Source organism: Malurus melanocephalus, unplaced genomic scaffold, assembly GCF_030028575.1.
Source record: "Malurus melanocephalus ecotype Western Australia unplaced genomic scaffold, MMel_1.1 scaffold_331, whole genome shotgun sequence".
Classification (NCBI taxonomy): Eukaryota; Metazoa; Chordata; class Aves; order Passeriformes; family Maluridae; genus Malurus; species Malurus melanocephalus.
Window position 1 is genome coordinate 248,290 of NW_026623563.1, and position 21,408 is coordinate 269,697.

The 21,408-nt window shown below is 48.0% G+C and overlaps 1 protein-coding gene across 1 annotated transcript in view; it reads left to right on the forward strand.

The window, feature by feature from the left end:
* Nucleotides 1–21,408, forward strand: part of BRINP1 (BMP/retinoic acid inducible neural specific 1) — an 84,960-nt gene that overhangs the window by 28,044 nt on the left and 35,508 nt on the right. The window contains exon 2 of the mRNA XM_057377896.1: nucleotides 892–1,159. Coding sequence (XP_057233879.1) covers nucleotides 942–1,159 — 218 coding nt within the window. The 5' untranslated portion in view covers nucleotides 892–941. The remainder of the gene's footprint in view (nucleotides 1–891; nucleotides 1,160–21,408) is intronic.

Here is a 21,408-nt window from a genome sequence, read left to right on the forward strand (position 1 = left end):
TGTGCTGTCACACTCCAGGGATTGGGCAGAGCTGTCCCCCCTGACCATGCAGGGACAATGTTCCCTGCTCTCTGGAACACCCCCAGAGCTCCCTGGTGAATGTCCCTCGCTGAACGCGTGTGCTCAGCGTGTCACCTGCAGAACCCTGAACTTGGGAAGAGTCTCAAACTCCCACCAAAACTCAAAAAACATCAGCAGACCCCATCCCCTGCACCCCACACATCTCCCCAGCAGGAAAGCGGGGTGAGGACATTTTTCTGTGTCAGGGTTTGGCAGGATTTCACAGTTGAGTGTGTCTGTGCGTCCGCGTGCGCTCGTCGCTGAGACCTGGGTAATTATTTTGTTTTATTTCTTTTTTTGGCAGTGCTTGAAAGTGAGAGCTGGGTCTTTATAGATTGCTCAGGTTGCACAGAGTATGGATTACAGATCATCAGAGAGACATGAAAGCGGGAGACACGTTTCTCTGGCACAGCATTAAAGGGACAATAAAGGGGTAATTGCAGCCTAGGGTGCAGCCACCTCCCGTGCCYGGCCTTCACTCGCCTTTGCAGCACTGTGGAGAACTTCACGAGGGAAATGATGGAGAAACTGGGGTGAGGATGGCTCAGGTCAGGACCTGGTTATTTCAAAGGTGATATATGCTCAGGAGGTTAAAGGCACCACTTAAATACATGAATAAAACACTGCCAAATACTCTAAGCTGTGACACAGGCAAGCCCRAAGTCTTTTAAAACTTGATTTTTCACGTCTGTTTTCACCCTGAGAGACGGTTGTCAAAGGATCAGAGCAATTCCCATTTTTAAACTCTCTCTTTCTGTCCCTCCTCCCTCTCCTCCCCTCCATTTCTCTCTCTCTCTCCCCTTCCTCCTATCCCCTCTCTCTTTCAAACAGGACTCCACAGAATGGAGCAAGAATGAGAGGAAAAAGGCAGACAGAAAAGCATGAACTGGAGGCTTGTTGAGTTCCTCTACCTCCTGTTTATATGGGACCATATACTCGTACAGCCCTCCCACCAGGACCCAGCTGCTACCAACCAACATGTCTCCAAGGAGTTTGATTGGCTTATTTCAGACAGGGGGCCTTTCCACCACTCACGGAGCTACTTATCCTTTGTGGAAAGACATCGTCAAGGATTTACAACCAGATATAAAATATACAGGTATGGCGGGCTCCCGTGGCGCGGGTGAATCATGAGGCGGCGCAAACTCCACCAGATCCCGCGGGCTCTGGGCTGGGAGTGGATGGGAGACACATCACTGTCCCTGTTCCACCTGGAAACACTCCTCTGGATCCCCGTGGCCCTCAGCTGGCGATGCAAATCGCTTCAAAGGCTGGGCTGGAGCGCTCCGGTGCTGGAGATGAAGGYGCCGCGGTGTCATGGCAATGTGCACGGCACAGAGCCAGATGAAAAGGAGCYGAGGGGGTGGGTGGGTGCTGTGCCTTCGTGGTGACAGACAGTTCACAGGCTGGCTCCTCAGCAGCTTTTTCAAATCAATGGAGCTCTGGACAGCCCCAGCCTCTGTACCAAACTGGTACCTGTGAACTGCCAATAGCTTGGGGCTCACATAAAGATGTCACCAMGCACGTCGCTGTGACAGTTTTCACACTGCTGTGCTGCAGCCTTGGCTGTGTGCTGCTAGCACAGGCTTTTGAGGATTTATCTCCATGTATGGGCTGGACTTGCCCACAGAACTGTGATCTTGGTTTAAACAACTGCAGAGAATTTAAAAAAAAAACTACAGAAAACAGGCAGAATTTGGATTTTATTTTCTAGGTTTTTTAAGGCTGAGTTGTTGCTCGCTTCAAGCTCTTCTTGCCAGCTGTGCTATCCAGACACACACTTTTTCCTCTTCATTTTAATCTGAAAAGCTGGGGTGCTCACATGAATCTCCTATTAAAGCAGCAAGCACTTTGGAGAGTGAAGGCGAATAAGCCAGCAAGTGTCAGGAGATTTGTGCTAAAACCCAAAGAGACTGCGAAACTCCCCCAGCCAAGTGTGYATTTACATAATTACATGGTCCTGTTGTGCAGCCCCCTCTCCCCTCACAGCAGCAAGGGCAGGTTACAAATATTGCCCTGGCTTGTCCTCTCCCAAACAGCTCAGGGGAAGACAGCCCCAAACCTAGAAATGATGCTGCCACAGAGCAGCAGAGAAAATGCCTTTTCCCCAGAGCCTTCCTGGCCGTGCTCTGCCCAGCTCCCCTCGTGCCCTGCCTGCCAACACRCACTGCGACCCAGCCACAGATCCCTGCCCTGCTCCTCGCCTCTGGCACCAGCTCTGCCCTCTGCTAAAGAGCTGTGCAGCCTGGGATGCCACCACAGAGGCTGCAGGGGCTGGGGGGAGAGAGCCACGCGATGGATGTGTTCAGACACATCTACACACTGTCACTGCGGGTCAGGCCACAGATCCATCAAGCCTGGGATCCTGTCTCTAAGCATCACGGAGAAACGGGTCTGGAAGGACCTTGAGAGGTCATTTAATCCGTGCCTCTTCCCCAAGGCGGGCTCAGACATACCTGTGTCACGTCTGGAGAGGTTTGTGGGGAACCTGGAAGGTTTCCTGTGACGGAGGATTCACACCCAGAGCAGGCAGGCTGTGCCACCACTTTGCCTCCTCCGCTTTTATAAAGGACCCAAAATCATGTTTGCATGTGGAGCCTTTGATATGTAGTTTTATCTGTGCAGGGGTGAGGATCAAATTCCTTTTTGGTTTGTAGGAAACTTATGTGAATTGGAAGTCTTACCTCAGTTCAGGATGAACTTTATGCATGGGAAGTGGAAAGGGATCTGTTTTCTCTGTTTCTGCTGAGTATTGCTGAACCATTTATGAAAGAGAGCAGGAGGGAAACACAACATCCTCCTTCCAGCAGGGGAGAAAACAGGCATCAGCATTCTGTGTGCACGGGGTGTGTCTGAGAGGGTCTGGCAGATGGAGAAGTCACCATTCCCAACAGAAACTGGAGATGAGACAAAATACAGTGGAAGTATTTAGGGAGAGAGCTTAGAGAGGACTGCGAGGGCAGCCAGGGCATCTCCTGGCCAAACACCTCACASTGAGCTGAAGGAGGGAGCTGRGTGCTGGGGGAGCTCCAGCCATGTGTGTGTGGTGTTTGGAGCTGCAGGGACCTGAGCCCTTTGGAAATACAAGTCTGGGACAAACCGTGGTCAGCTGAGGAGGAGGGGAAAGCCTCCTGTGCTTCAGCAGAGCAGATGGAGCCATCAGGTGGGAGGCTGGCTGGATGCTGGAGAGCTGTTTGTTTTTAATATCTGGCCCTGCTGGCGGAATTGGTCACTTAAAAAGTGAGCCTGTGCATTTYTGGAGGGATCTCAGACTCAGTCTGGCTGTGGGGAATTAGCAGAGCCACAGCCAATTCTCGCAGTTAAAAGCCAGGCTGTGCACACACTGCCCCAGAACATTCCGCTTTACTGAAACCCACAGGGGCAAAATCTCATTTTGTGGGCTCCTTAAATTGACTTCGAGAATCTGTAAAGCTGTTGGGATTTTGTCAACTGTTTAATTCCAACACAGCAGCCTCTTTCCTACCGAATGATGTCTGGCAATTGCTCTTTGCACTAGACTAGCCCAAGGGAGGCACATATCCTGCATTAAGGATATCATTCCTTCCCTTAGAAAAGCAGCTGATACGCAGCAGGGGAATTTTCTGTGCAGTCTTCTCCTTCAATGCCCCTTTCCTCCCATACTTTTTTTAGGTTGGCTGGTTTTTAGTTTGCTGCTCTGTCAGGCAGTTCCTTGGGGCACTYGTGATTTTGTTGAGTGAGGTCTGASCCCTGCTCKTGTGCCAAGGCTGATGGGCAGCAGATCTCACACCAGCCACAGTGACCAAGGGTTTGGGGAGGATTTCAAATCAGGCCAGGGGACTTCAGCCATCCCTGATTGAAGCAGTGTTGGCTGTTCAGTGGGGATTTCCCTGGGTGGGAACATGGACACAGCACATTAGGAGTCATTTACACTGGAACCCACCAAGGCAAAGCCACTGGTGGTGCTAAGAGMAGCATAAGGCAAAATGCAGCATTTCCTCCTTTTTACAGCAGGTGTTGGAAAGGAAGCAACACAAAATCATGGAAGAGTCCTCCTTCCATCACTACTGAAGTCCAGCAAGCACAGAGCCTGTTGCAGTGGGCAGGGTTATTTTATATGCTGCATAAGCAGAGTTGCAGTAGAACCTCAGAGCTGATGATACCTTTCATAGGAAGCCTAGATCCCCATCTTCCATCCTGGCATGGAAAGGCAGTTCACTGTTGCAGCCTCCAAAGTCTCCTTCCCTCCTTCCACACATTCCATTTCACTGKATTTTAGGTCCCTTGTAAAACTTGGATCACTGATTTTCCTGGTGCCCTCAGTAACGGTTTGCACCTCGCATGTGGCATGAGGAGGACGGCGAGCAAAGGGGGAGATGTTTTATATTAAATCATGAACAGTAGGAGTGGATACAATTGCATTAGGGAAGCACATTAATCAGCATCGATTCATACTAATAAGGGTGGTTTAGGGGGGCCTCTGGCAGGAAAACGCTGCTTTGATCATTATCTGTGCACACTGATGCTAATGCAGATAGGATGGCAGATGCTGAGAGTGGTTTGTGGGATGTCTGAATATTCATTATCACCATCCTTGTTGTTGTTCCTAGTCATGAGAGCCTTGGGTACGAGGTACTGCAGGAAGGCTGGAAAACAGATGAAGCTCAGCTTGGCTTTGGGACTGGGGTCCTGCTCAGACCAGAAAACATCCCCGTTGCCACAGAACACTTAACAGCTTCAGCCCACTGCTTTGAAGTATGTTGTCATGTTGTCCTTTTTTTTTTTTTTTTTTCCCCTTCTCCCAGAAGCTGATTATTTTGCTATAAGGCAGAGCAGAAAGTGGGCTGAGCACTGGAATGCTCCATGCAAATAGCCAGGCAGAGGCACTGGCATGGGAATTTCCCTGATGATGCTTCTCAGCTGAAGCGAGTTCTAGAAAAAACAAATCTTCTCTAGCAAAGAAAAAGGAAAAAAGAAAAAAAAAACTTATCTAGAAAAAAATAAAGAAGCTTTGTTGTTCAGTGTCAGAGGTKGGATGCAAAGAGGGATGAGGTGATGAGATGGGCTCTTCCAGCTGAGTAGAGAGGCTGCCACTGCCACTTCTGTGTCAGAACTGGGACAGGACACAGCTCCTTGGAAAGAGGAGCCCGCAGGCAGAGTGGCAGAGAGGTGACACGGGCAGGATGTGGATTTTTGCCCCAGGCTGGTGGTGGGGCTGAGGGTGAGCTCATTTCTGCGTTCCTCGATCCCCTCCCCACCCCAGAGAAGGGAAGATGAGCTGATGACAGCGCTAGGCTGCTCTGCATTGCTGGGCAGACTTAATTAAAAGCTGCAAGACGTTTGGACATGAGGGACAGCAGCAATATAAAATGGATGATCACACGGGGCTGCAGTGTGCATGTGAGAGGAGAAATGCGGATTTTCCATGAGTGGGAGTTTAATTCCATTTTCTGAAATGACAGTGGGGACGGGGAAATCTGGCTCTCTGTGTGAGAGAGCAGGGAAACCCTGGGGTATAAAAAGGAGATCTGCTCGCCTTGCAACTTCTGCAGCAGCATCAGTTAGAGGCTGCCTAATTTTGTGAAACTGCAAATACAGAATCCTTCTGAGACCTCTGTCAGGCCTGCTTAARATTCACCAAACTGAGGGGGAGAGGTGACACCAAAGCAGCTGGTCCTGCCCCATCCCTCCCTCTGCAGAGTGACAGGACAGAGCTGATTGCTCACAAACACTTGGTCCTGGATGGATAAAAAGGAAATGGAGCTCCTGAGCAGGAAAAGTTGGGAATAACTGGCTGCACAAGCTGTCTAGGAATTGGTTGGGATGCTGCCTGGGGAAAAAAAAAAAAAAAAAAAAAAGATTTTTTTTTCTCTGAAAATATTTAATCAGGAGGATAGTGCAGGTCTAGGACAGATCATCTCCATCCTGGGTGGCTTTCAGGGCTTTGCTGGACCAAGCCCCTGCTCATGTCCTCAAGAGCTGGTCCTGCTTCAAGTGGGAGGCTGGATTAGGGATCCCCAGGGTGCCATCTCACCAGCATTTCTGTCATTTCCCTGTTTCTCCAGTTCGGAGTGGACACTAAACTGCGTGCTCGTAAAGGGATTTGCGCTGCTGCATGCGTTCAGCCACACTGGAGATTTTTATTTAGTCCTAGAAAACCCACAAATCTGAGCAGCTACGTGCTCCCTAAACGTGTCACTCCCTCCACGAAGARGAAGAGAAGGATCCTGAAGCCARGATCTTTGCTGGTCACGTAGCACARGMTACAACAGACTTAGGAATGCATGTGCTGTTCTGCTGCTTGAATTTTCCCTTAGAGGGGAGAARAAAAWATATAAAGAAAGGAGRAAAAAAAAATTGGTCTCACAAAACTGTCTCACAAAACTTTCAAAGTTTTATGGYGCCACAAATTAAAAACAATGAGCCAGATTCTCTGTGACATAAATACGTGAAAGTGTTGACTTCAAGGAAAACTCACCAATTTATTGGCTGGAGAATGTGTTCCAGTGCATTCAGCACTGCAGAACTTTGGCCTTTGCTGACCAGACCTTGCAGGCAGGTTTCATGGAAACCTGAGATTTCCACAGCTGAGGAACTGATCTGGCAGGAGAGCAGTCTGTCAGGAGGAAAAAAAAAGGAAGAGAAAAAAAAGTTAATTTTTAACTAGATCACTTTTCTGGTCTCATTCATTCTGTGGTCAGGTGACAGTGAAGGGACAGGACTGTGTGGATGAAGGCAGGAGGGTGACAAAGGCTCCTTCCAGCAGCAATGTGCATTAAAGYTCTTTTAAAGTGGCTGTTTAGTCTTTTAAAGTCTTTTAAAGTGAAGTTGTTTTGGTTGGRCTAAGTTCTGGCAGAGACAAAACCTATTAGAGCTGCTTCCATCATCTTCTCCAGCCKTTCTTCTCCCATCTCTCCACTCCTCATTGACTCTTCCTGCTGTCTCTTGATTGCATTGAATTTAATCTACTGGTCACTAGAGCTGTACAAATAATTGATTTTGTGGTTCACTGGTTGTACAGAACAAAAATAACATTAAAAATGGKTTGATATGAAATGGATGTTTGTTCAACTTTCCAGTAAAATGAAAAAATGAAAACATTTCATTTCAGACTCAGTGAAAGGTTTAAGCTTTGCTGTTTGTTTTCATTTTATTAATCCAGAGAAATGTCTATTTTTGTTTTTACAATTTTTAAGGCGCAAAAGTTCAAGACTCAAAGTCAAGTGGTGCCTTTTCAAAAATGTCAGAGGAGAAACATGTTCCTTTTGAGTGTATTGTGTTTAGCTGTTTGTTCTTCAATTTGAATTTGCAAGGAGTTTTTACATTCTTGAGTCAGGGAAGGACTGAAAAAAAAGAAAAAAAAAAAGACAAGACTGATTGTCCTTGTTGTTCACTCTGTGACTTTGAAATCTGAAAATTCCTGAGGGTCCAGCTTTGATTTCCCCTGGGTTCAGCATCTTAGGATGGAGAAAAAAACAACAATAATTTCCCCAGCATGGCTGGGGAAGGGAGTGAGAGGGAGGATGAGCAGCAGGAATTCAGCTGTGCCTGGGAATGCTCGTGGTGCTTCCCCAAGCCAGGATGGGTGCTGGGTGCTGGGACTGTGATAAACTCTATAACAACTCACGGATCCTCCCTCACACACACACACACACACACACACACACACACACACCCTGGCGAGTTTTCAGCCCTGTTCCACATGTTTGGATGCCTGAAGCATCCCAGAAAGCACCGTGAACGCTCTCCTCAAACAGCATTAAGGTGATGCTTAGCTCTGGTATGAATTGATAGGCACTGTTAGGCTTTTTAATCTTTGCTTGGGTTTTTTGAGTCGTGCTGAAGTTCTGCTGACAAGGTTTTCCTGTTAGGGTTTTATGCTATCTGTTTAAAGGGGATATCAACTTTTATGTTTTCCAGTCAGAGGAAAGGGTTTTTTTAGGAGAGACAGCGCAGCAATTGAAGGACAGAGGGAGCTGAGATGAAAGGAGACTCTTCCCTCCGTGTGGAATGAGCAGTGGAAATCCACACAGGCAAAAAATACAGAATCTCCCTCGTTTACATTGTGCCTGTAAACCAGTGATGTACACTGGTTTGTAATCAGTAAATGCCGTGCAAATAAATGTGTGTAAAGCAAAACCTGAAATCCATTTCCATAGTGCATGTAAACAATGAAGCCTTCCAGCGTTGTCTTCAATGTAAATGTTCATCTAAAAATGACATTACCACGCGTTTATGCAACTTCACGGGAGCCACAATTTACATTCCTGTCTCGGCAGCTCTRAAAGCAGTTTGGCAAACAGGAGCCATTCAGTGATGGGCATAAACCAGACAATTCCATCACACAGCATCTCCTTCAGCCCCAGCCTTCATTCCTCATGCAGCGCAGGGACCGCTGTGGTTACATCCCCTGCATAATGCAGCTCCCTGCATATGTGCAGCTCTTGGTGGATTTGCATAAGCAGAACAAAGGCAGGAGCAGGGAATGGCTGGGCTGAGCTGTGCAGAGCTCAGTCCTGGGCTGTCTGAGCAGGATCAGAGCTCGGCCCTGCTCAGGCTGGAGGAGCAGCTGCTCCGGCTGCCTTTGGATTCACACGGATTCGGCTGGGGAGCATCCCTGGCAGCTGCAGGGCTCGACAGAAGGACACACCTCTCCCTCTCTTTGATATTTTTGAGAAGAGAGGGCAGGAGGAAGGAGAAGTGGCACAGCCTTTGATACGCTCAGAGCTGCTGGGATGTGGGAGCAGCACATCTGGCCAGGCTCRGGGAAGGGCAGCCCCTCACCCAGGGGTGGCAGCGCACGCCCAGCCTGTGGGGAGGCAAAGCGGTGATAAGTTCACGTTCTGATAAGGATCCTGTGGTTAGGACAGGGCAGTTCCTCTGGAGAAAAGCACTCCTGCAAGCTGTGTGGCTGGGAAGGCAGATCAGTGCCTGCCTGCCCTGCCTGCTGACCCGGGGAAGCTGGAAGGGCTGAGCTCTAGCACAGATYTGCAGAGCTGCATCTTCCAGCCATGAAAATTCCCCTTCTCAGTCCAGAACTAAATATTCTGATCGTCCTCCTGGTGAATCCCAGCAGCAGCACAGAAATATTTCAGTCACTGAAGCTTTCCAAAGAGATCTGCATCCTGCTGGGCTTGGACAGGGGTGTCCACATCCTGTCCCCTCTGAGATCTCCTGCATGGTGGGGATTTTTTCCCCTCCACATGCCAAGCAGAGGCTGTGCCCAGCAGGGCTGCTCCCAGCATGCTGCGACAGCAATGACTCTGCACGTTCATCTCACATTCCTCCAGMGCAGCACACCATGGTCCAGTGGCTTGGGAACATATTTTAAAGGCTAACAAGGCAAAGAGAAGCTTTCACTCTCTTCCTTAAGAAAAATATTTTTAGGGTAGTTTTGTTTTTCTTTTTATGAGCAGATTATTAATTCTGTTTTCAAATCAGGCAGATGCTTATTTCAGCAGAGAAGCTGTTTCATTAAAATAAAAAAGTCATCCTGTTGGATGGACGGAATAATTTTGTTCTGGCACAAGTAGCACTGGGAGAAGGCATTATAGGGCTTATTTTATTTCTGGATCCCTGCAATGCTTCCCTTGGGTTCCAGAAAGTACTTTTTTTCCCCTTTCTTTTTTGCTGATTGCCACCCACCAGGCTCTGTAAATGGAACGAGACGTGTCCCACCGGGGCAGCCGCAGCCATCCAGGAGGCTTTCCTGCGCTGAGCTGCTGAGAGCAGGCACAGAACCCAAGGACACAGAGAAACCCTGGGCTCAGCTGTGCCTGCAGCAGCCTTTGGGTCAGCCCTTTGTGCCAGGATCTCCTCTGCAGGAGGAGATATCAAACATTCCCGTGCAGAGCCAGCGCTTCCTTTGTGCCGCTGCCCACGTGTGCCCGGGGCAGGAGCTGACACAGCATCCCGATATCCTGGAACAGCCCAGMTTCCCTCAGGAGAGTCCTGGGCAGGTGGGACCTGCTCTGCGTGGATGGAGGCAGCATTTGGCTGCCAGGGGTGTGCACCAGGGTTGTGTTTTCCTGGCAGCTCCGGTGCTCAAAGCCATTTCACACCCGCAGCCCTTCACCCTTCCACCGCTGGCACGGTGACCACCAAGTGTTCACAGGAAGCTGCCACGAGGTTCCTTCACCATGGAACGATCCTTTTCCTGGTTAAATATAACCAATCGAGTGAAAAACACCGAGAGGGAGGGGAGGAGGGGGTTAGGGATGGTGGATACACCCACCCAGCTCTCTGGGCTGAGGCACTGCACTGCAGGCTGCTGGCAGCTGCCGCCTCCTCCTCCTCCTCTTCCTCCTCCTCTTCCTCCTCCTCCCTCTCCCTCCTGCCAGACTCCTCGCAGCTGCCTGGCTCTGGAACCAGTGTTCCAGGAGGACAGAGATCCTCGCCATCCCCAGGCTCGGTGGCGTGGGAAAGCCTGTGCCCTGCTGCAGCAGCTGCCCCGAGAGGCAGACTGGAGCTCTGGCAGTGGCAGCTGCCAGCGGGGCCAGGCTGGGGCTTCCAGAGGGATGGCATCCTCCAAAGGATCTGTGATGCTGCTAAATCAAAGTCCCGCTGACAACACAGAGCACTAAATGCCTGCCTGGGGCTCTGCTCCTGCAGTCATGTGACGACATCAGAATTTAAGCTTTAATTAAGAAATGAGCGCAGGGAGGGAGGGAAGAGTCTCTGGTCCTTATGGCTGGAAAAGAGAGCTCGGAAACATGACCCCAGTGCAGCCAACATCTGCTTTAATGTGCAGACAGCTCCCAGCAGAGGGGTGAGCAGCGGGGAGGGGAAGCCTTTCCATCAAATTCCCAATCAGGTCAAGCCAGCCTGTGCCTCTGCTTGCAGTGAAAGAGCTTATTCRGAGGGAGATTCCAGAAAAGCTGTGCCACAGCAGAATTGAACAGAATCACAGAATTCTAGAGAGGATTGGGTTGGAAGGGACTGTAATGATCATCTAGTGCAGACTTCCCCCACAACCCACAAAATCAAGTTGCTTAGGGCTGTCCCACAGGGTTTCACAGTGACACAGCCCCTGCTCATGGACAGATGTTACCTGGAGCTGTGAGAGCTRCCTGACTGATCCTACCAGTGGTGCACAGCACTTTTTGGACAGCAGCACAGAAATTCTCTGCTCTGGGATTGAGGCAGGAGGTGTTTTGTGTCCTGGAGACCTTAACCCAAATCGAAGGGACTCCTTTGATGMTCCCATCAACTCTTGATGGCCCCAAAACTCACTGTCCTTTCTCCTGCCATCAGTTTCAGCAAGGATAGGGAACAAACAGGCTTTTTAGAGGCTAGCTAAGGAAAAGCCTCTGGCTGCTCTCCATCTCCCAGGGATACACAAGGCTCGTTGAAGGAGAACTCTATTTGATGGCTGTGCTCTCACCAGGGTCTGGAGGCTCAAAAATGCCTGATATTGYAACAGCCTCTCATTCCCCTGAGTGAGCATCATGAAAAAAGCCTCTGGAAGAGCTCCCCTGTACCTTAGAGCTGGGACCTGTCTCAGTCTCTGACTCAGTGAAGCATCCTGACAGTGGGAGCWTGTCCTTTCTGCTATCAAAGTGCCTCTTTGCCAGCTGCAAGCAGAGATTTCAYGGGCTGGCAGTGACTGGCAGCTCTGCTGGAGCATGGGCTGGGTTTGAGCACTGATTTGGGATCTGAGCATCRCAGAGCACTCGGGGCATTCAGCTTGGGTGAGGATGCACTGACCAGTGAGGGACACTTCCACCCCACGGCGACCTGGAGGTGGRAAAAGCTGTGTTGTCAGGAGAACAAAGGTGTTTTATTGTTTGTGCATCCCTGCAAAGGTGTTTCCATTGTGCATGCACCCCTGAAAGCTGTTTTCATATCCCATGCATCCCTAAAGGTGTTTCCATAKCCCATGAACCCCTGAAAGCTGTTTTCATACCCCATGCATCCCTGCCCATCATTTTGCTTTCCCTCCCCTTTCTCTCATCCTGGTTATTTCCTTTTCAGCACAAGTGAACCTGCCCATCGAGTATTCAGCAGTAAATATTTCAGTGTCAGCTTCTAACTCTTGAGCGAAAAATCCCGAAAGAACATTACTTTTAACTCCCCTCCAAATGTCTGGGGCTGTCCCTGGGGAGTGCAGGTGCACAGCCAAGGTGAGGCAAATCAGAGATAAGCCTGGTTAGGAGCAGGCAGGAAAATGGGAATAGGACACAAAGTTTTTTAGCTCAGATTAAATCCAAATGAGTCGTCCCCACCACACTGATACAKCCTCCTTGTTTCCCTTCCCCTGTTTTCCTCCCCTTCTCCCCCATTCATGTGCAGACTGTGGAAGTGTCAGATTCCCCCCTCCCACCCATAAAAGACTCCTCTCTGTTCCTCGGGAGTGTTTGATATTTGGAGTCTGTTCTGTGCTGTTCAGCAGGTGAGTGCTGCCAAGTCACATGATGAACTGTATCTCAAGACTATTTAATGTCTCTTCAAAGCCCACACTTCCAGAGTCCTGTGATTATGTAAATGTCTCAACTCAATTTTTAAAGTAAGTTTACGGCCCTCATAATTGCAGAGGAAAACTTGATAATACGACTCCTACATACTCAGAAAGCAGAAGGCAAAAAAAAAAAAAAAAAAAAAAAAAAAAAAAAAAAAAACCACCGAAAAAAAAAAAAAAAGAAAAGAAAAGAAAAAAAAGAAAAAAAAAAAAAAAAAGAAAAAAGAAAAAGAAAAAAACCACCCTGAAGTTTATCAGATTTTAAAAGTCTCATGAATTTTAAAACCAATCTCTTAATTCTTTTTTTTGAGCCTGACTCATGATTTTCAAACAGTCGCCAGTGTGGCTGTAGGGATTGTAAGGCTGGTTTGCTATCTCATTAGATAACTTACATAAAATATCCAAGCCCATGGAGACCCAGAGATGGAGAATTGCACTTCAGTGCCCATCTGGAGTCAACGGTGTCTTTTCTTCTGTGGAGATGTCGAGGATCTCCTGTTAATCCAGGTCTCCAGTCACTACTGCAGCATAAATATTTCTCCAAATTATATTAGTGTTAATCATATGAATGAGAATAGCCATAATATTGATCTTCATAATACTTAGGTTATTAAATTTGAGTTTGAAGGYAGTTTTGTGGTGCGATTCATAATAGCAAATCTCCTCAGCATGCATAAGCAGGGAGAACAGGACACAGAGCAATAGCRCTGCAAACCCAGGGAGAAATATATTCCAGAACCTTCCATCCTATCACAGGATTGCACAGGGAACAGGCACTTGTGGCTAGGTTAGCAGTGCCACAGCTGAAGTTTTGCTAATTGTTTGATGATCTCTGATAGAATTGATCTGAAAGGAGAGAAAAGCCTTTGAATGTTGAAAGGAATCGTTCCAATATTTCTGTGGGGATGTGCACCAGCCAGGGGCTCTTGATTCATCACAGAGTCACTGAATGGTTTGGGTGGGAAGGGATCTTAAAAAACCCCACATTTCCAAGCCCTTGCCATGGTCAGGGACACCGGCCATTAGACCAGGCTACTCCAAGACCCATCCAACCTGGCCTTGGACATTTCCAGGGGTGTGGCATCCACAGCAATATTCCTGGATTGTTTACACACCCAAACCAGGGATGCTGCTGTGATCAGATGAAGGGGGATCACCACTGCCCCTCTCTTTCCCCATTCTCAGGCTGTGCCATTCCTACACCCTCTGAAGGGTGGGGAGGTGACAGAGCCAACAGGACCCTGCTGGTCACTCATCAGTGACCCTGTGCCCAAGGACCATTGGTGTTTGGGGTGCACACAGCCTCTGAGGTGTCTGCAGCATCTTGCACAGCCTAGAGTGGATTAAATGAAATCTGAGAATGCTTCCCTGTGAAATGACTCTGTAATAAGGGACAGAAATTACCAGCTCTGCCAGCACRTAACAAAAGAGGAACCAAGAGCGTGCGAGAGGCTGAACGCTACTCTGTAATAAGCTTACAGGATAATTGCCAACTGTACTTGGACTTAATTTTCTCCTGCAGAAGAGTCATAAAAATAAGTTTATTGTTTTCACTCCGGGGAACTGAGATGCTTGGATCAAGTCTTCAGAAAAGACAGGGCTTTTTCTCCCCTTGAACTGATCAGCTCTGCTGGTGACCATCTCCAGCACGATTGTGGGTGAGCATCCCAAGGAAAAGATTTTCTGTGCACAGCTGCTGTCTGTGAGCTGGCATTGAAGCATCTCAGCTCGCTGTCAAGGTCTTGCAAGTGTTTGTAATGCTGAAATAGGATTTTCACTCACAGTGAGAGGGATTGTGTGCTGAAAGGGGAGCRGAACTGGTGAAACTCTACAGGGACRGAGGAAAACAAATGATGGGATGGYGAAGTCTTTGTATTTTAGGTGCAATAAAATTGTCTCAGTGAGGTATGAAAACATTTTCTCCCAAGTAAGGTTTTGTCAAAATGCTTTATTTTGGTAGCAGTAGAGTGTTTCRGGCTGATGAATTGGATTCAACATGTTTTTGATATCCCAGCCTCTGGTCACCAGTGACTACGGTGAGAGCAAGAGATCTAAGAAATGAGCTATTTTGACAAAATTCTGCCTAGTGAAAACATTACAAGCTGTTCCAGATCCTTCCAACATGGAACAAAGCCARATTCAGATTTCAGCATTTCCCTGAAAGTAGCTGCTGCTAAAAGGAATCCTCTCCTGGGCCGCTCCAGCCGCAGCTGAAGCTGGAGCTCTCCCAAACGTGAGTGATTTGAGCTTTGTCTGGAGACACAGAGCTGGAGCCCTTACCAATTACAGATGAGTTATCCTCAGGTGCCACGGGGACAGTGAGCAGGGACCGAGGAGTAAAGGATTAGCCAGAGCACACAGAAATATTGAGCAACTCACTACTACCTCCTATTGTGCTCGTGCCAGTGGAAATCCTCCTCAGAATGGCATATTTTATTCAATTTTTAAAAGCTCTCAATTTTTCATTTTGGAAGGGAAGCTGGAGCAGCCTCCGATCCGTAATCAATCAGGCTGCCCTTGCAGAGAGCTCTGAGGAAGAGCTCCTGCTCTTTGGTCCTTTATCTTCTCTGAGAACTCACAGAAAWTGTATTTCTGAATGGGATTGAGAGGGAGGAGAGGGAAAAGCAGAGCCAGGGCAATCCTCAGCTGAATCTCACAGACCTCCATCCTGTAGTAAATATCCTGCAGTAACTAACTCTGGGGRCAGGATCCCAAACAACAATTCTGTCTCCAGTCAAAATGTCTCAGCTAAGCTTGGCCCAGACTTAAAAGAGGTTTTTAAGCACATTGTGTGGGTAAAAAACTGCCTAAGTACCAAATTCCTGCAGATTTTAGTGGCCATTAAAAAATCAGGAGTTTTTGAACAGGATCTGMTAAAATCTGAAATGAGTCCATCCATAACATAAAGCATGAATTTTACTTCTCCCGGCTAATAAATCACTAAAAATGCACAATGATGAAAGGAGGAATAACAGCCACAGCTCATCCAGGGATCTCAGAGCTCTTTGCAGCCATTAGAGTTCTTCAGGATAGTGGAGGAAAATGCTGGGCTTTGTTTGTTTGTTTCCAATGAATAAATTAATCATTAGTAAAATATTATGCAGTTCATCAGATATATTATTCACTAGCTATTTGTCAAAATAACAGCTCAGTYGTATATTATCAGAACGAAACATTTATAATGTGTGTATATCTAGCCTTGAGATGATTTATTCAGGCTTTTGGTATTTCAGTTATTGACCAGTTAAAGCTCTGCTCTCTTGGGAGCTCTTGGTGAACTTGGACCATCTCTTTTTGCTGTGGTTTTGTTCAGGACCTGGTAGCACAAACAGAATCCTGTGTCTGGGTCTCCTTTTGGCACTGCCTCAATAGATCAACCATAATTCTGGTTATCTCTGGCCAATGCTAGCTCTGCCCCAGGTAAGAAAATCCATCCAGTTATTCAAAACCAAACTCTGAGCTGAGTTCTCTATGGTTTTACAGGAACAGCATCTGACCCCAACACCAAGGTCCTCATCCCATCGTGGTTATCTGAGCTGTCAGTGCCTCCCCACCTCACAGGTGCTGCACCAGAGGGTTTAGGGATCCCAGCTCGCTGCTCCATGTGATAAATCCCACAATTTTGGGAACGCTGGGAAAGAACAGAGCAGTCTTTTACCAAATCCCTCCCAGCTCCCTCTCCCATGCCAGCAAGCTGGATTCCTTCCAAAAGTGCCTCAGCAGAGCAGAACTACGTGACTGACACTCCCCAACTCCTCTTGTCATTCGTGACCAGCATCCCAGAGGGCTGCAGCTCCTTCCAGGCCTTTATTGGAGTCAAACATCGCAGCCTCTCCCCTGGGTTTTATTAGGGAAGCTGGTGCCAAATCACCCAGCTCCCTCCTACTCGATAAAAAATGTTTATAACCCAGTAAATTCTAACATATCAGCAGCTTGTTATGGAGGGAAAAGGTCACTGGGAGAGAAAGGGGAAAAAAAAAAAAGTTACCCTTCCATCGGAAATGCTGGCTGGGTACAGATGAAGGAGTCAGCCAGGAAAATATCTTTTGATATGATAAAGTCTCATAATAGAAAATGTTGCTGCAATACAGGCCTCGTTTCTTCAGATAAATATTTAATATAGATCACTAAAGATTAATCGAGTACAGAAAAGTGTCTCTCCTATGGTTGGCGTAAAGAAAACATCTTCTCTCGTTAATTTATTATGGAGCCTGAAATGAGAAAAATCCTATGGAGAGGAATGCAGGGTACGGTTTCCATAGAGAAGCAGAGCACCACACCAGAATTTATTTAGTGTGTGGGCAGAAGACTTCCCAGAACCAGCTGCAGCGTGGCGTTCGCGTGATAAAAAATCCCGGTGTAGGAAGGAGCCTTGYGGAGACACTTGTTGTGCTTTGCTGCTCTGAATCCTGCCCACYCCGAAACGGTGAGAGCAGAGGGCCTGTGGGCTCTCCAGATGACTGTGCAATGGCAGGGGTAACATCCCAGCTGCTCCCTCAGGACTTTGGGTCCTTTTGGAGCAAGTTGATGCTCTGAGATCACTCTGAGAGGAGCCCCAGCTCCTGGAGTTGGATCTTTTCTTTAGCCAGAGCCCCCCAAAACCATCCCCTGGCAGTGTCTCCAAGGCACTGTGGATTTCCAACACCTGTTGGATTGGGCAGGAAGGAACCCAGGGTGCTGCTGCTGTGGGATTCCCATTTCCCACAATGCTGGGATATGTTCTGTCAGCACCACTGGGTGGGTAAAGGACAGGATCCCTTTGCCTTCTCCCACCATCCACAGAAACCATCATCCCAACCATCTTCCATCATTAAATAGGACAGCGCCAGAGAATCAATCATAAATAGCAGCAGAGACAGTATGAGGGGGGAAATAAGAGTCACAGGCGAGGGAGGAGAGATAAAAGATCCAATTTCAGCTGAGACTGAAATGGAACAAAGAGTCAATGAGATGGAGAGATACTCGGGGGTTGTTCCAGATGGCCAACTCCACTGAGGCRGAGCCTCTGGCAGCACCAGCATCTCGTGATGATGAACTTGTGAACGAGGGGAGACTTCTTGTTTTTGGATGGACAGGAAAATGCAGCAGGTCTGTTTGTACTCAGGGATGGGGGAAATAGAGGAGACCCCTCCTGAAATGCATATTCTGGAGAGGAGAAACAACTCTGGAGAGAAGGAGGCTGGAACATGTTTCCATGAAGCCTAGTTGCCTAGTGTCTAGTCGTTTCTCCAGAGGTAAAACTTTTCTTTTCCTCCTTGACCTTTCCCCGTGACCTTTCATTATCACAGGCTGTTGGACTCCATACAGGTGCAAATGAGCAGCAGTTGTAAGCTGGGACTGTCTAGAGGAGAGACCAACAGATTTTTTTAAAAGCTGCAGGGACTGCTGCAGTCATTTAATATGAAATTATTCTGTGTCTAGAACAGAATTTCTGTGTTTAGAACATTCATTTGTGGCGTGCGGCATGGATCTGGCCAGGAGAATTGCAACAGCTAATTATTCACAGTTACTCCACCCATCCCACCCCCAGAATAACCCACGGCTGAGCAGAGAGCTCATGTTTTGTCCCCTGCCAGCCCCACAACTGCGCTGAGCTCCGTCCCTGTCACCTTGGCCTCCGAATCTTCGTGTCGTGGCGAGCCACAGATATAATCTATGGAACACAAACACGGTTTTATAATAAGTTTTCTATGCAGCCAGGATAAAATGCCAAACAGAATCAGAAAACAATCAGTCAGTGAAACTCTGCCCCTGCGATGAGTGCGCTGCTGGGCACGGTCCAGTGCCCAGGAAGATTGAGCCTTTAAATACCGGCACCACCTGCCCTTCCAGGGATAAACGGGGTGAAGACAGGCGGGCAGGAGGAGGGGGATGAGGCTTGGGGAAGTGGAAATGCCCATCTCGTGTTGGGAATGAGTTAAAGCAGGAACAATATCGGAGCTGCACAAAGACACCTCAGTGCGGAGCCGCTGCTCCTCGCATTCGGGATGGCATCGGCAGCGGCAGCTGGGCTCTGGTGCCACTGGGAGGACAGGGACATGGACAGGGACAGGGACAGGGACAGGCAGGGCTGTGCAGGGACAGATCCGAGCGAGATAAACGTGCACTTGTTGTGGAAGCCTCTGGGTGCTGCTCTTGCACAGGGCCGGATCGTTCATTCCTCCCGCAGTTTTGGGAGCCTCCCTGYCCTCCCAAAGTTGGGATGAGTTTGYGTCRGGTTCCGTGTGTGGGATGCTGCATCTGTCCTGCTCTGCACACTGCAGGGGCTGGGGTAGAGGAAAACAGGAAGGAAGGCTGGGGAGCATGAGGAGGGGAAATAACTCCACCAAAAAGCAGGAGGAMGGTGAAAATTGGGTGCCTTGGTGTGAAGAGAAGTGCAGAAACATGTCCCACTGGCTGGAGCRTCCCTCAGCTACTCTGGAGGCTCATCCTAGTCCAGAGAGGGCAAGCTGTGCCCCAGGGATAACAACCTAGCCCAGGGCAAGGAGGGTTCCCTTCTCCTGCCCCCCTTCCTCCTGRCACTGCTCAGGCACTGGGAATTGTGAGGTTTCCAGTCAGCAGCAGAAAAGATCAGGACCCGCACTCTACCAGACTGCGAAGATGCTGCTTTTTATTTTCTGTCCCTCCAGTATCTGTAAGAGTTGGGGGATTCACATTAGCTTCTTTYCCATCTTCTTTAAGCACTCCAGGCTTGAGTCATATAATTGTATAACTCACAGCTTCCATTTAAAAAATAAGAATAGGCTGTCTTTTAGGATTGCGGAGGAAAGCCAGAAAATGCAAGTCTTTAAATCTCGAAACCCAGAAGGCAAATAAAAAGCATTGCAGATACTGTTGTTTAGCTCAGTAGATAAATATGTACATATGCATGTGCTTCTAAATTCTGGGGTCCAGCTCGTTCTTTGGGAGCAGAGGCTCAGATGTGCAATAGCACACAATCCCCAAATCAGCCGTGTGCGTATCTTGAATTGGAATAGGAGCTGATAATTGCACTTTGCCCAGTCGTGAAACAGCCATGAGGGGAGGTTCTTCATGGAATCCCAGAATGGTTTGGGTTGGGCATTAAAGATCACCCAGTTCCAATCCCTGCCACAGGCAGGGGCACCTCGGGGTTTCTCCTCAGCTTTTCTGATTCCCCCCAGACTGAATTTTCAGTTTCAGAGGGATCCTGAGTTTTAAGTCAACACAAACAAAGAATTCTGCCATGAAGGAGAACAGCCCAAGAGAGAGGGGAAGAACCAACCAACCCTCCAGGAATTCCCACCCAGACTCAGTGAAGGATTCCCACAGCTCTGCCTGGGAGATGATCAATGACAGGGCTGTGCATCGGATCCCTCTCCCTTTTGGTGCTGATCAGGTCCAGCACCCTCCCTGTGGCACGGCTCCAGCTCACTCCATGTGGCTTTTGTGTCCTCCACAAAGGGCTGGGATTTGGGAATCTGTGCACTGGGGTTTTTAATAGTTTAATAGTTTTAATGGTTCTGGCATATTTCTGACCGGACATGAGGAAATGGTCTCAAGTTGTACCAGGGGAGGTTTTAACTATCAGGAATTATGGAAGAGCAGCACTGGAGGGGCTGCCCAGGGCAGTGGTGGAGTCACCATCCCTGGAAGGGTTCAGGAGCCAGGTGGATATGGCACTCAGGGATGTGGTTTAATGGTGAACGTGGTGGTGCTGGTTGATTGTTGGACTTGATCATGTTGGAGATCTTTACCAGCTTTAAGGATTCAGTGATTCTGACCCTGTTTCTGTTCCCTGTGGCTGATGTGGGGTTGGGTTTGCAGATCGTCAGCACGCTGAGTGAGCTGAGCCCTGGGCAAGCAAAACAACAGCAACTTTAGCCACAACCCCACCATCTACTTTAGTCCTTTCTGGTGAAATATTTCATCCTCTCTCTCATCTGTGTGAATTTTCTTCATGGCTGTGCCGTGTTCTGGATCCCTTCCTTGCAAAAGTTGTTCATCTCCCGCTGCTTTCTCTTCTCCATCTACAGTGACACATTTGTTTAAAGGTGCTTTGAGATCCACATATCAAAGTCACAAATAACAGCCAAAGAAAACATGACTCATGATGGGGAAATTGCCAAGCATGTGCCTGAATAACCAAGTGCCTCAGAGCTTCACAAACAGATCCCAGGAAACAAAAGCATTTGCATTCACAAGTCCCTGTTCGCTGGCTAGGACAGGACAAAAATAAAGCTTTTTCTTTATGAAGTGTTGCATAAAAAGCATGGTTATCTTTTCATTGCAGGCCACTTTGCAGCRTGCGAAGAGACTGCCTTTCTTCATGAGTTTGTGAATTTTTATTTTATTGCAGTCTTTTTATTTCCTCCATCAAAACATGCCTGAGTTTGAAATGGCATGACTAGGAATGAAAATTAAATACATCAAAACTGATTTTTGTAGAAATGAGATTTTGGAGCAACCAGGGAATGTTCAAGGCTTTCTCACAGCTTGTGTTCAGTTTTTTTGCTAAAGAGGGATGTAGTCTGAGGAAATGGGTCACCTTTTTCCTAGAGAAAATTTCTTCAGTTTTACTGTAATTCTGAAATGTCATAGGCTTTTGGGGACTTTTTTCCCCCCTTTTTTAATCTCGAACAAAGCACAAATGTCTCTGATTATGGATGACTCAAATTTTGCTGCAGCTATACTCTGCAGCCTAATTTTTTTTAGCCCTTAACCTCTTATCTCATGCTATTTGCCAGTAAATTCAGGCACAATCTGAATCCTCTACTGAGAGGGGACATCCTGTGCATGCAGCCACTGTGGATATTCGTTCTTGCTGGGTGCTTTACTGCTTGAAAAACAACCCTTGGCCAGTGGCTGAGTGGAAAAACAGAGCTTGGACACCAAAAGGATGCTGAGCCCCAGCTCTGAGGCTGAAGGCACAGAATTGACTATGCTGGGGAACT